The following is a 14,672-nucleotide window of genomic DNA, read 5'->3' as shown; positions in this document are numbered from 1 at the left end:
AAGGTAAGGAAAGGGAGAAAGAGTGGGGGGAAAGAAAAATAAAGACAGACAATAAAGAAATAAAAAGTAGAGAACAGTTAAAAATTAAATATAATGAGAACAATGGGGTTGAGGTTGATTAAGGAGTGTTGGATACAGAGTCATTATGATGCAGAAGGAGACTATTCACCTCTTTGATTCCATGCTGGCTCTCTGCAGAGCAATCCAGTCAGTACTGGTTGCCCCCCATTCTGTCCCGGTAGCCCTGCAAGCCCTTTGAGCGCCCATCCAATTTCATTTTGAAAAAAGTCACCGTGGCTGCTTCCACTCCCCTCATAGTCAGTGTGTTCCAGAGCAGGGTCCTGTCATTCACTGATCCCGCAATGCGCCATCATCAGCTTGCACGCCCAGCAAGAAACGGTACCAAAATGTTTTGGCTGGAATGCTATAGCGTCTAACTAATGGGGAACATGGTGAGGTGCCCCACTCTGTGATCTGAATCATTGTGCTGGGAATCGCTGCTCTGTGCCCTCTTGGGTTATGCACAGAATTTTTTTGTCATTTTGAAATATTTTCTCATTAGAAATGAGTTCTGAAATTGAGGACCAGGTACTGCGCGAGGCTGAGGAGCAGTTGCTTCATCAGGCCCGGAATGGCATCCTGGAGGAAGTCAAACAACTGCTGGATCGCAGGAAGGTTGAGAAATTGGCTTTCAACATTAACTGCAAAGGTACGTTTTTCCAAACTTCAGATATCATAGCATCTGTGAATCATCGAATCCCTACAGTGCAGGAGGAGGTCATTCGGCCCATCGAGTCTGTACCAGCTCTCCGACAGATCCTACCCCGTAAACCCACACATTTACTCTGCTAATTCCTCTAACCTACACATTTTGGGACATTAAGGGGCAATCTCGCCTGGCCAATCCACCTAACCCTCACATCTTTGGACTGTGGGAGGAAACCAGAGCACCCGGAGGAAACCCACGCAGACACAGGTAGAACGTGCAAACTTCACGCAGTTACCCAAGGCCAGAATCGAACCTGGGTCCCTGGTGCTGTGAGGCAGCAGTGCTAACCACTGTGATATTGGGTTTTACTATTCAAGCATCACCAATTAAAATCTCCGATTGCTGCTGTTGAATGGTGGAAATTGTAGAATCTTGCAGGCAGGAGGAGACCATTCAGCCCTTCTTGCCTGTCAGCTGCTTTGAAGGAACTATCCAGTTCGTCCCATTCCCCAACTTTTACCCCATCGTCCTACCAATTCTGTCCTTGTTTGAGGTGAGGGACGACGACAGTGTCCCTACTGATTACACCTGTGGGAAGTGCACCCATCTGCAGCTCCTCCAAAACCGTGTTAGGGAACTGGAGCTGGAGTTGGATGAACTTAGGATCATCAGGGACGCAGAGATGGCCATAGACACAAGCTTTAGGAATACAGTTACTCCGAGGATTGAAAACAGATGGGTGACGGTGAGAGGGGCTGGGAGGAAGCAGTCCGTGCAGGGATCCCCGGTGGTCGTTCCCCTTAGCAACAAGTATTCCGCTTTGGATACGGTTGAGGGGGATGACATACCAGTGGGGAGCCGCAGTGAGAGGATCTCCAGCACAGTGTCCGTCTCTGTGGCTCGGGAGGGAAAGGGGGAGAGCGGGAGGGCAATAGTTATTGGGGACTCGTTAGTTAGAGGGATAGATAGGAGGTTCTGTGGCAGCAAAAGAGACTCACGGATGGTATGTTGCCTACCGGATGCCAAGGTCCGTGATGTCTCAGACCGTGTTTTCCAGATTCTGAAGGGGGAGGGGAAACAGTCACAAGTCGTGGTGCACATTGGTACCAATGACATAGGTAAGAGAAGGGACGGGGATTTAAAGCAGGAATTTCTGGAGCTGGGCTGGAAGCTGAGAGCCAAGACGAAACATGTGGTCATCTCTGGTACGTTGCCGGTACCACGTGATAGCGAGTTGAGGAACAGGGAGAGAGTGCAGTTAAAGATGTGGTTGCAGGGATGGTGTAGGAGGGAGGGTTTCAGATACGTGGATAATTGGAACACGTTCTGGGGAAGGTGGGACCTGTACAAACAGGACGGGGTGCACCTGAACCAGAGGGGCACCAATATCCTCGGAGGGAAATTTGTTACGGCTCTTCAGGGGGGTTTAAACTAATTTGTCAGGGGAGTGGGAAAGGGAGTTGTAGTCCAGAAGTCAGTGAGGGTGGTGAGGTATTGGGGAAGGTATCAGGGTCAAGGGTGGGTACTGGTAGACAGGAAGGTGGGTTGAAGTGTGTCTACTTCAATGCAAGGAGCATCCGGAACAAGGTAGATGAACTTGGGGCGTGGATTGGTACTTGGGACTACGATGTTGTGGCCATTACGGAGACGTGGGTAGAACAAGGACAGGAATGGTTGTTGGACGTTCCGGGGTATAGATGTTTCACTAAGTGTAGGGAAGCTGGTAAAAGAGGTGGAGGAGTGGCATTGTTAATCAAGGATAGTTTAACGGCTGCGGAAAGGCACTTCGTGGGGGATCTGCACACTGAGGTAATATGGGCTGAAGTTAGAAATAGGAAAGGAGCGGTCACGTTGCTAGGAGTTTACTATAGGCCCCCAAATAGTAATAGAGATGTGGAGGAAGAAATTGCTAAGCAGATTATGGATATGTGTGGGGGTCACAGGGTAGTTGTCATGGGGGACTTTAACTTTCCAAATATTGATTGGAACCTTTGTAGGTCAAATAGTTTGGATGGGGCAGTTTTTGTGCAGTGTGTGCGGGAGGGTTTCCTGACACAATATGTGGATGGGCCGACGAGAGGTGAGGCCACATTGGATTTGATACTGGGAAATGAACCGGGCCAAGTGTTAGATTTGGTTGTGGGAGAGCAATTTGGAGATAGTGACCACAATTCGGTGTCTTTTGTTATTGCAATGGAGAGGGATAGGGCCGTACGGCAGGGCAAGGTTTACAATTGGGGGAGGGGTAATTATGATGCGATTAGGCAAGAATTAGGGGGCATAAGTTGGGAACAGAAACTGTCAGAGAAAGGAACTAATGAAAAGTGGAACTTTTTCAAGGAACAAATACTGGATGTCCTTGATAGGTATGTTCCTGTCAGGCAGGGAGGAAATGGCCGAGTGAGGGAACCATGGTTCACAAAAGAGGTGGAATGTCTTGTGAAAAGGAAGAGGGAAGCTTATGTAGGGATGAGGAAACAAGGTTCAGATGGCTCGATTGAGGGTTACAAGTTAGCAAGGAATGAGCTGAAAAAGGGGCTTAGGAGAGCTAGGAGGGGACATGAGAAGTCCTTGGCGGGTCGGATCAAGGAAAACCCCAAGGCTTTTTACTCTTATGTGAGGAATAAAAGAATGACCAGGGTGAGGTTAGGGCCGGTCAAGGACAGTAGTGGGAACTTGTGTATGGAGTCAGTAGAGATAGGCGAGGTGATGAATGAATACTTTTCTTCAGTGTTCACCAAGGAGAGGGGCCATGTTTTTGAGGAAGAGAAGGTGTTACAGGCTAATAGGCTGGAGGAAATAGATGTTCGGAGGGAGGATGTCTTGGCAGTTTTGAATAAACTGAAGGTCGATAAGTCCCCTGGGCCTGATGAAATGTATCCTAGGATTCTGTGGGAGGCAAGGGATGAGATTGCAGAGCCTTTGGCGTTGATCTTTGGGTCCTCGCTGTCCACGGGGATGGTGCCAGAGGACTGGAGAATGGCGAATGTTGTTCCTCTGTTTAAGAAAGGGAATAGAAATGACCCTGGTAATTATAGGCCGGTTAGTCTTACTTCGGTGGTTGGTAAATTGATGGAAAGGGTCCTTAGGGATGGGATTTACGACCATTTAGAAAGATGCGGATTAATCCGAGATAGTCAGCACGGATTCGTGAAGGGCAAGTCGTGCCTCACAAATTTGATAGAATTTTTTGAGGAGGTAACTAAGTGTGTTGATGAAGGTAGGGCAGTTGATGTCATATACATGGATTTTAGTAAGGCGTTTGATAAGGTCCCCCATGGTCGGCTTATGATGAAAGTGAGGAGGTGTGGGATAGAGGGAAAGTTGGCCGATTGGATAGGTAACTGGCTGTCTGACCGAAGACAGAGGGTGGTGGTCGATGGAAAATTTTCGGATTGGAGGCAGGTTGCTAGTGGTGTGCCGCAGGGATCAGTGCTTGGTCCTCTGCTCTTTGTGATTTTTATTAATGACTTAGAGGAGGGGGCTGAAGGGTGGATCAGTAAATTTGCTGATGACACCAAGATTGGTGGAGTAGTGGATGAGGTGGAGGGCTGTTGTAGGCTGCAAAGAGACATAGATAGGATGCAAAGCTGGGCTGAAAAATGGCAAATGGAGTTTAACCCTGATAAATGTGAGGTGATTCATTTTGGTAGGACAAATTTAAATGTGGATTACAGGGTCAAAGGTAGGGTTCTGAAGACTGTGGAGGAACAGAGAGATCTTGGGGTCCATATCCACAGATCTCTAAAGGTTGCCAGTCAAGTGGATAGAGCTGTGAAGAAGGCCTATAGTGTGTTAGCTTTTATTAACAGGGGGTTGGAGTTTAAGAGCCGTGGGGTTATGCTGCAACTGTACAGGACCTTGGTGAGACCACATTTGGAATGTTGTGTGCAGTTCTGGTCACCTCACTATAAGAAGGATGTGGAAGCGCTGGAAAGAGTGCAGAGGAGATTTACCAGGATGCTGCCTGGTTTGGAGGGTAGGTCATATGAGGAAAGGTTGAGGGAGCTAGGGCTGTTCTCTCTGGAGCGGAGGAGGCTGAGGGGAGACTTAATAGAGGTGTATAAAATGATGAAGGGGATAGATAGAGTGAACGTTCAAAGACTATTTCCTCAGGTGGATGGAGCTATTACAAGGGGGCATAACTATAGGGTTCGTTGTGGGAGATACAGGACGGATATCAGAGGTAGGTTCTTTACGCAGAGAGTGGTTGGGGTGTGGAATGGACTGCCTGCAGTGATAGTAGAGTCAGACACTTTAGAAACATTTAAGCGGTTATTGGATAGGCACATGGAGCACACCAGGATGATAGGGAGTGGGATAGCTTGATCTTGGTTTCAGATAAAGCTCGGCACAACATCGTGGGCCGAAGGGCCTGTTCTGTGCTGTACTGTTCTATGTTCTATGTTCTCGAATATTTATCCAATTCTTCCTCTGAAAGTTCTGATTGAATTTGCTTCAATCATCCTCTTGGGCAGCGCCTTCCGGAACAGGAGGAGGCCATTCAGCCCCTCGAGCCAGCTCTGCTATTCAATAGGATCATGGCCCACCCTACATTCGTCACTTCCACTTTCCTTGCCCTTTCCCCATAACTCTTGATTCCCTTACTGAACGTACAACAACAACTTGCTGCATTAAAACAAATCTCCTCATTTACCTTCTCGTTATTTTGCCTGTTATCCTAAACCTGTGTCTCCCGATTACTGACCTTCCTATCATTGGAGGAAGGCTTTCCTTGTGTATTCAATCAAAATGGTTCAGAATTTTGAACACCTCTTAACCTGCTCAAAGGAAAACAACCTTCAGTTCCTCCAACTCCTCTCCGTAATTTGAGCATGGCCAGTGATCAACTTCACCTCCTTGAAGTCGCTGACTGCCTCCCTTGCCAGTGGATTTGAGGATCTTGTGAAGGATGGTGCTTTGCCCAGTGCTCCCTACCTGGTGCAGCTTATTCTAATTCCAAAGGCACACAGGACCATCAGGATCTCTGCTGCTCTTAACTAATGAGATTAGTCTCGGGTTTGAGAACCTGGTTCCCAAATTTTTCTTTTCCTCAGTCATCGGCTGACTCACTTGGTGGCACAGTGGTTAGCACAGCTGCCTCACAGTGCCAAGGAGCCAGGTTCAATTCCCAGGTAGGGTCACTGTCTGTGTGGAGTTTGCACGTTCTCCCCGTATCCGCGTGGGTTTCCTCCGGATGCTTCGGTTTCCTCCCACAGTCCAAAGATGTGCGGGTTAAGTTGATTGACCATGCTGAATGCGTGGGATTACGGGGGCAGGGCAGCGGATGGGCCTGGCTAAGCCGATCTTCGGAGAGTTGCAGCGGACTCGATGGGCTGAATGGTCTCCTCCTGCACTGTAGGGATTCTTTCCTCATCGAGAGAAAGGCTTCCAAGTTATTGAAAATGGTCCACATTTTCCAAGACCTCAGCGTTGATCTTAATCAATGCAGGATGGCTTTTTTTGCTGTGGGAGCTGGTTAGAAAGTGACCTCGCCGGGTGTTCAGTGAAATGTCCGCTTTCTCTGGGAAAGTGATTAGCGGTAGTCCAGTTTCTGAGTGAGTGCACACGCAAGCACCTTCTGAATTCTGAAGACTGAGGTTGGATTGGCTTTGATTTTGATGGTGATGAACAGTTTGCCACCTGGTCTGGAGATGATCTCTGCGCCTGTGGGTCATTTTCTGGGGTGAGGCACGGTATTGTGGTGAGGACAACAGAGAGCTGTCGCAATGACACAGCCTCGTCTGATCTCAGTCGCCAGTGAGGTGGCTCCATTGGTGAGGATCACACCTTGTACCAGGAGTAGGCAGAGGGTGGGGAGTCATTTTGGGGTGAAGGTGGTGTCGTGGTAATGTCGCTGGACGAATAATCCACAGGAATAGGCTAATGGGGGTAGCACAGTGGTTAGCACTGCTGCCTCACAGCGCCAGGGACCCGGGTTCGATTCCCGGCTTGGGTCACTGTCTGTGTGGAGTCTGCACGTTCTCCCCGTGTCTGCGTGGGTTTCCTCCGGGTGCTCCGGTTTCCTCCCACAGTCTGAAAGACGTGCTGGTTAGGGTGCATTGGCCGTGCTAAATTCTCCCTCGGTGTGTCCGAACAGGCGCCGGAGTGTGGCGACTGGGGGATTTTCACAGTAACTTCATTGCGGTGTTAATGTAAGCCTACTTGTGACACTAATCAATAAACTTTAAAAACGTTAATGCTTTGGGGACATGGTTTCAAATCCTAGGACAGCAACTGGTGGAATTTAAATTCAATTAATAAAATCTGGAATTAGAAGCTAGTCTCAGTAATAGTGACCGTCAACGATTATCATTTATTGTTGTAAAATTAAACATCTGGTTCGCTAATATTCAGAAATCTGCCATTCTTACCCGGCCTGGCCTACACGTGACTCCAGATCCACAGCAATGTGGTTGACTCTGAAATGGCCGAGCGAGATGCTCAGTTTAAGGGCAATTAGGGATGGGCAACACCTGTTGACCCAGCCAGCGACACCCATCATGAATGAATAAGGGGGAATATATAATACCTGAGAAGGATACTCCGTAATCCTTCACGGTTAACCGAGTCAAAGGCTTTTGTGAGCTTGTAAAAGCCTGTGTGCAGCGGCTGGTGTTCTTGGGTTTGCCACACGATGAAGGTCACCAAGTAAAACAAGTAACGGCGGCACAAAGGGTGGCACGGGTGGCACAGTGGTTAGCACTGCTGCCTCACAGCGCCAGGGATCCGGGTTCGATTCCCGGCTTGGGTCACTGTCTGTGTGGAGTTTGCATGTTCTCCCCGTGTCTGCGTGGGTTTCCTCCGGGTGCTCCGGTTTCCTCCCACAGTCCAAAGACATGCGGGTTAGGTGCATTGGCCATGCTAAGTTGTCCCTTAGTGTCAGGGGGATTAGCTAGAGTAAGTACGTGGGATTAGGGGGATAGAGGCTGGGTGGGATTGTGGTCGATGCAGGCTCGATGGGCCGAATGGCCTCCTTCTGCACTGGAGGATTCTATGAAGTGAGAGTTTCATCCTCTTAATTTTCTGAAATAAGTGAATGCATGTGGAGACTGAATAATTAACAACTTGTTCTGTTTTAGGCCGGAGTAAGTCGAATTTTGGTTGGACCCCTCTACATCTAGCTTGCTATTTTGGACATAAAGATGTCGTGGAGGAATTATTAAAGGTAAGTTTTGATTTTTAGATATTATGCATTTCGTAATTAATTCAGAAATTTCGTATCAAGAAATGCCACGGATGGGTTACAAATGTATCCATGTTGAATGTTGTGTTAATTTTTTGTTGCTGAAATGTACAGGAATTGTTAAGATGTCTGCGTCTCTGAACACTGAAATGTTAAATGTTTCCTGCTGAGTAATTCTTGATTGTTCACTGGTTGGTTTACAAAAACTGTATTGAAAGTATCGTGAAGTATTTGCTGATGAATCATAGAATCATAGAAACCCTACAGTGCAGAAGGAGGCCATTCGGCCCATCGAGTCTGCACCGACCACAATCCCACCCAGGCCCTACCCCCACATATTTACCCGCTAATCCCTCTAACCTACACATCCCAGGACTCTAAGGGGCAATTTTTTTTTTTTTAACCTGGCCAATCAACCTAACCCGCACATCTTTGGACTGTGGGAGGAAACCGGAGCACCCGGAGGAAACCCACGCAGACACGAGGAGAATGTGCAAACTCCACACAGACAGTGACCCGAGCCGGGAATCGAACCCAGGACCCTGGAGCTGTGAAGCAGCAGTGCTACCGTGCCGCCCACAGTACGATGCATGCCAGTTTATCATGCGCTTTATCCATGGCACTGTTAATGTAGAAAGATTATAGTAGATGTAAAAATGGTGTTCAATAATATGCATTGATATTCAATTCAATTTCACCCAGTGATCCATATGGAAATTCATTTTGGCTAACATTGTTTGTTTGGTTAAAAAGAAATTGCCCAACAATGGATAATAGCATTATAAGAATGGTGTCAGGGAGGTTGTATCTTTGTGCAGTAGCATTCCAGCTTGAAATTTAAAGTCTACTTGTCATGCTTAAAATTAGTTTTGAATTTTGAACTCTAATCAATGACTTAAACCATTTCAGATCTAAATTTTAATGATTTTGTTGAAAATTTAATGAGAAAAATTGCTGAAAAACAAAAAGAATGTTGCCTCTAATTTTCTGAGGGGGGGGGGGATTGGTAGCAGAACAGCAGAGAGAAGCAATATTCTTTAAGATTTTTATCTGTTCTGTTGATTTGAAAAATTGCTTTAGTTGAAATGATTAATATTGATACTGAGAAAGATAACCTGAAAGGGCTACGGAGTCTAAATTGAGAAAGAGAATAATTTCCATAATAACGTTACATGTAATTACAACAACTATCTTGGTTGAAGATTGAATGCCTGATGGTGTTAACTTAGTTTCCTCACGTGGTTGGGTTTGATAACCAACTTGAACCTCTAGTGATTTCATCAGCGCTTATTGCTTAAGCAGCAACATCAAAGGAAAGACAGACGTTAACATTAATTTTAATTCTTTAAGTTTTAGATCGTGGATGCCACGATGGGTGGCTTTCCACCTTGAGACCTTGATTTAAATCCAGCCATGACTGACTGACATTATCCTCTGTTGCCTGCAAGAATATCCTGTAAAATTAGTTTAAACAGTTTCAACCCAGTTCCTGGTAACCACGAGTGACCGTAATTTGACACAGGTTGGCATTAAATTAGTAATAGAACATAGAACAGTACAGCACAGAACAGGCCCTTCAGCCCACAATGTTGTGCCGAGCTTTATCTGAAACCAAGATCAAGCTATCCATGGGGAAACCGCAAAACACACAATGCTGCAGTGAGGTTTAGAACAGGCAATGTATGAAAGCTTTTACCCTGTAACTTTGAGTGCTTGATACTGACACTGGGTGGCAGCGTTGATGAAAAGTTCATGAACAAAATGCAAAATTTTGATGCTTCTATTGTGATCTGAATGGAACAATCTGGGTAATTGTGATTGGGATGGTGAAAATCAGTGCTCCTAGCTGACTTTTAATCATCAGAATATTGGGCGGGAGAGACCATTCAGCCCTTCAAACCTGTTCCCCCATCCGGCCTATCAGACCTGTTTCCCCGTTCGGCCTATCAGACCTGTTTCCCCGTTCGGCCCATCAGACCTGTTCCCCCATTCGGCCTATCAGACCTGTTCCACCACTTAACCAGTCCGTTGCTGATCTTTTCTGAATTCCATCCCCCCGCGTTGGTTCCTTAACCCTTAACCCCCCTCCCCCCTTACCCAACACAAGTCCGTCAGTCCCAGCTCTGAAGTTTCTTTTGGGGAGGTAGTTCCGGTTTTCCGCTACCCTTTGTGTGGAGAAGTATTTCCGAACACCACATCTCATTTTAAGCTTTAGAGCCCCTTGCTCTGGACTCTTCCCACCATGAGAAATCGTTTCTCTTTGTCAATCCGACTGTGTGGAATGTGAAAGTCACTTGAAGATTCACTATCTGGGTGTGTGGGTTCTGTGCCCTGTGAGTGGAAACTTGTTCTGAAGGGGTGGAATGCCAGATTGCAGCCAACTTTGGAGGCCTTGTTAACTCAAACCACGCTGTAATATACAAAGCTGCACAGGACAGCACAGTGGTTAGCATTGCTGCCTCACTGCGTCAGGGTTCAATTCCCGGCTTGGGTCACTGTCTGCACGTTCTCCCCGTGTCTGCGTGGGTTTCCTCCGGGTGCTCCGGTTTCCTCCCACAGTCTGAAAGACGTGCTGGTTAGGTGCATTGGCCATGCTAAATTCTCCCTCAGTGTACCTCACCACCCTCAGGGTAAAAAAGTAGGAGAATGGAATACAAATTTCTCAGGGTTATAACTTGTTTATATGTTTGCCATGTGAAATTAAACTCCACAATTCTGGAAGCAGAAATGTTTCTCCTGTCTCAACAACCAACGTAACAATTGATATTTGGGTCCGGTACTCTAGTGGTGACTGTGTTACTGGACTAATCATGTCGAGGCCTGAGAAATGTTCTGGAGACTTCAAATCCCACCACAGTAGCTTGGGAATTAAATTTAATTAATTAAATGAAGAGCTAATGGTGACCGCAAAGGGTTGTTGTAAAAAACCCATCTGGTTCACAATGTCCTTCAGGGAAGGAAATCTGCCATCCTTACCTGGTCTGGCCTACATGTGACTCCAGACCAACAGCAAGCTTAATTGCTCTCTGAAATGACCTAGCGAGACACCAGCTGAGTTAGAATCATATCACGCAATCATAGAATCCTACAGTGCAGAAGGAGGCCATTCGTCCCATCGAGTCTGCACCGACCACAATCCCACCCAGGCCCTATCCATGCATTTACCCTAGCTAGTCTCCCGGACACTAAGGAGCAATTTAGCGTGGCCAATCCACCTAACCCACACATCTTGGGAGTGTGGGAGGAAACCGGAGCACCCGGAGGAAACCCACATAAAAACAGGGAGAACGTGCAAACTCCACACAGACAGTGACCCGAGGCTGGAATCGAACCTGGGTCCCTGGCGCTGTGAGGCAGCAGTGCCAACCACTGTGCCACCGTGCTGCCCCAGAATGACCCATCATTTAATTTTCAATCTATTCTTCACCTCCAGTGCCCCAACTCCTTCCCCTGAGCAGAATAAAAGGGGCTTAGGGAGCTTAAGCTTAAGGGCAGTGAGTAGGTTTTCCTGTTCCCTGCTGGCCCTGTGAAAATCCTAAACACCCCAGAGGCGCCAGGATTCGAGACCTCGCAGCTCCTTTGAATACCTGGCTCCAGAGGCCTGAGAAGGACCTATCTCCTTGGGCTTGGATCTTTTGTACTTGCTCAGTTTCTGGTCAAGTCGATGTAATTCAGAATCGGTATGTGTTTTGAATTAAACTCCTAACGCAAAGTGAATGGGGATTAATCGACCCACATATCTCTTCCAACAAGGAATGATGGGAACCACATAGAAATCCAAACTGAGAGATAGGCAGGTACTTGATGTCAAAGAAAGGATTGTCAAAGGCCCAGCAAGTGCAAATGATAATGCGTCACACATTTATTATCCTGTGATTTAAAACAATTTTCCTCCCCACATCTGCGTCAAACCCTACACCTCAAACCGCCATTCCACCCATCAAGTGCATCCCAGCTCTCTACACAGCAATTCAGTCTTATTTCCCTGCTTTATTTCCACGGAAAGCCCTGGAAGTTTATTTTCCTCAATTATCCATCACGGGCAACATAATGCAACTCCTAATGACTCACTGGAAATGGCAGGGAAGGTTCAGAAAGTGGTTAAAAGATAGATGTGATACTGGGCTTTATAGGGACATGGAATGCAGAAACAGGGAAGTTACACTGCACCTTTATAAACCAATGGCCTCGAATGGAGTGTTGTGTTCGACATTGGCAGCACAGTTTTGGAAAGAGGCTTTGGAGCGAGAACAGAAAATATTTTGAATCATAGAATCCCTGCTGTGCAGAAGGAGGCCATTCAGCCCATCGAGTCTGCACTGACTCTCTGACAGAGTATCTTACCCCGGCCCCCTCCTCCATGACATGGTGGCACAGTGGTTAGCACTGCTGCCTCACAGCGCCAGGGACCCGGGTTCGATTCTAGCCTTGGGTCACTGTCTGTGTGGAGTCTGCGCGTTCTCCCCATGTCTGTGTGGGTTTCCTCCGGGGAAACCGCTCTGTTTTCCAAGATGAGGATTCCAGCTATTAGGAATTCCAATAGGAATTCGGGAGAAACCTCTTTACCCAAAAAGAATGTGAAACTCATTGAGGGGTGAGACTCGATGGTACATGAAAGGGTTTGGTAGGCTAGAGGTACAGAAGGTGTTTCCATCCCTAACAGCAGTGTGGGTGTACCTGCACCACATGGACTGCAGCGGCTCAAGAAGGCAGCTCACCACCACCTCCTGAAGGGGTAATTAGGGATGGACAATAAATATTGGCTTAGCCGGTGATACCCACATCCCTTGAAAGAATATAAAGGAAAACATGGGAGTTGTTGTGGTGAGTGGCATTGATGAGGGGAAGCTGGATAAACACATGCAAAAAACAAAACAGCACAGTAACAGGCCCTTCAGCCCTCCAAGCCTGCACCGATCACATTTACCTATCTAGACCAACCGTTTATATCCCTCTATTCCCCGTTTGTGATAAGTCTTAAATGTCGCGAACGTAACTGCCTCAACCACCTCACTAGGCAGTGCATTCCAGGCCCCCACCACCCTCTGTGTAAAAAACCTTCCCCCGCACATCTCCACTGAACCTTTCCCCCCTTACCTTGAACTTGTGCCCCCTTGTAATTGTCATTTCTGCCCTGGGAAAAAGCTTCCAACTCTTCACCCTATCCACGCCCCTCATAATTTTATAAAATTCTATCAGGTCGTCCCTCAGTCTCCGTCTTTCCAGGGAGAACAATCCCAGCTTATTCACTCTCTCCTCATAGCTAATACCCTCCATTCCAGGCAACATCCTGGTAAACCATTTCTGTACTCTCTCCAAAGCCCCCACACCCTCCTGGACGGGGTGAGATGAAATCAGGTGGGAGTGAGGAGTGTAGGCAGTGATGTGGGCTGCTTGTTTCTGTGTGCTCCATGTGAATATACACTCGGTGATACCACAGCGACTGGGACCAGACTTCTCGACGTCACTTGGAGCCATGCTCATGAATCTTGTGGTGAATCATTGGATTATTTGTTGGTTATCTTATTTCTGATAGGCTGAAGCAGACGTCAACGTGGTCAATGATGTAGGAGACACTCCGCTCCATCGAGCAGCTTTCACGGGAAGGAAGGTGAGAAGATATATTTTTCAGGAATTGCAATGGAATGTTTGAAACTGGCTCAAGCTATTATTGCAAAGCTGGTGTTTGTAAAATTGTTTGTTAAAGAGGAAGGTGGGGATTTAAAAACAAAGAGATGCAAGTGCATATGCAGTACACAGAGTGAAACATTGTACCGAGAGGTCAGACAGTAGTGTTGCCAAGGCAAATTCAAAACCAATCAGTTTAAACTAGGTATTTGAATAACAGCAGACTATCAAATTTGAATTTGTTGTTTTGGTAACCTATAAACCAATCCTATTGTGGGAATGTTGGTATGTCATCAGGGGTATGACATACCAGAGAGCCAGACAGTAACCGCTCTCTGCCACAGCTCATTTATGTCTTAAAAGTAAGCCTTATCTCAATAGTGAAGATAGCAAAGGAAAAAGAAGACGGAAGATTGCAGAAGGTAAAACTTCTCACATAAAATCATAGAATCCCTACAGTGCAGAAGGAGGCCATTCGGCCCATTGAGTCTGCACTACCCACAATCCCACCCAGGCCCTATTCCTGTAATCCCACATATTTACCCTGCTAATCCTGTGACATTAGGGAGAATTTATTATGGCCAATCCACCTAACCCGCACATCTTTGGACTATGGGAGGAAACCGGAGCACCCGGAGGAAACCCACACAGACACGGGGAGAACGTGCAAACTCCACGCAGACAGTGACCCAAGTCGGGAATTGAACCCGGGTCCCTGGCGCTGTGAGGCAGCAGTGCTGATCACTGTGCCATCATGCTGCCAATGCTGTATTTTGAAAGTGACTAAAATAGAATCAACCTCCCCTTTATTACACTCTCAATTTTGTTCAATTGTTGCCAGATTCTATTAATCTACATTTAGAATATTATTTGCAGTCCCCCCCACGCCCCCGCTGGTCTACAGCAACTCCTGATCCAGCACTGCCTCGATTCTAAAATTTGCATCCTTGTTTCCAAATCACTCCATGGCCTCATCTACACCAGCCGTCCACCCCCCATCCCCTTATCTTTGTGATCTCCTCCAGCCTCATGTCCCTCTGAGATCTCTCACTCCTCCAGTCCTGGTCACTTGAGTAACCCTGAGTTTAATCGCTCCACTCGCTGTTGGTGACCTTGTCTTCAGAGCCAGGACTCCGAGCTCTGGAAATT

At 47.0% G+C, this 14,672-nt stretch overlaps 1 protein-coding gene across 2 annotated transcripts in view; it reads left to right on the top strand.

Annotated features, from left to right (window-relative positions):
• Window positions 1-14,672, top strand: part of osbpl1a (oxysterol binding protein-like 1A) — a 314,225-nt gene that overhangs the window by 23,882 nt on the left and 275,671 nt on the right. Inside the window, exons 2-4 of one of the 2 annotated variants that reach the window (XM_078215603.1) lie at window positions 563-709; window positions 7,792-7,877; window positions 13,432-13,506. In XM_078215603.1, the coding sequence (XP_078071729.1) occupies window positions 565-709; window positions 7,792-7,877; window positions 13,432-13,506 (306 nt within the window). In that variant the 5' untranslated portion in view covers window positions 563-564. Of the gene's footprint in view, window positions 1-559; window positions 710-7,791; window positions 7,878-13,431; window positions 13,507-14,672 lie in introns of those variants that run through there. The other variant, XM_078215604.1, reaches the window with a different exon arrangement.

This window comes from Mustelus asterias, chromosome 7, assembly GCF_964213995.1.
Source record: "Mustelus asterias chromosome 7, sMusAst1.hap1.1, whole genome shotgun sequence".
Taxonomy (NCBI): domain Eukaryota; kingdom Metazoa; phylum Chordata; class Chondrichthyes; order Carcharhiniformes; family Triakidae; genus Mustelus; species Mustelus asterias.
This window is presented reverse-complemented; position numbering and strand designations above follow the sequence as displayed.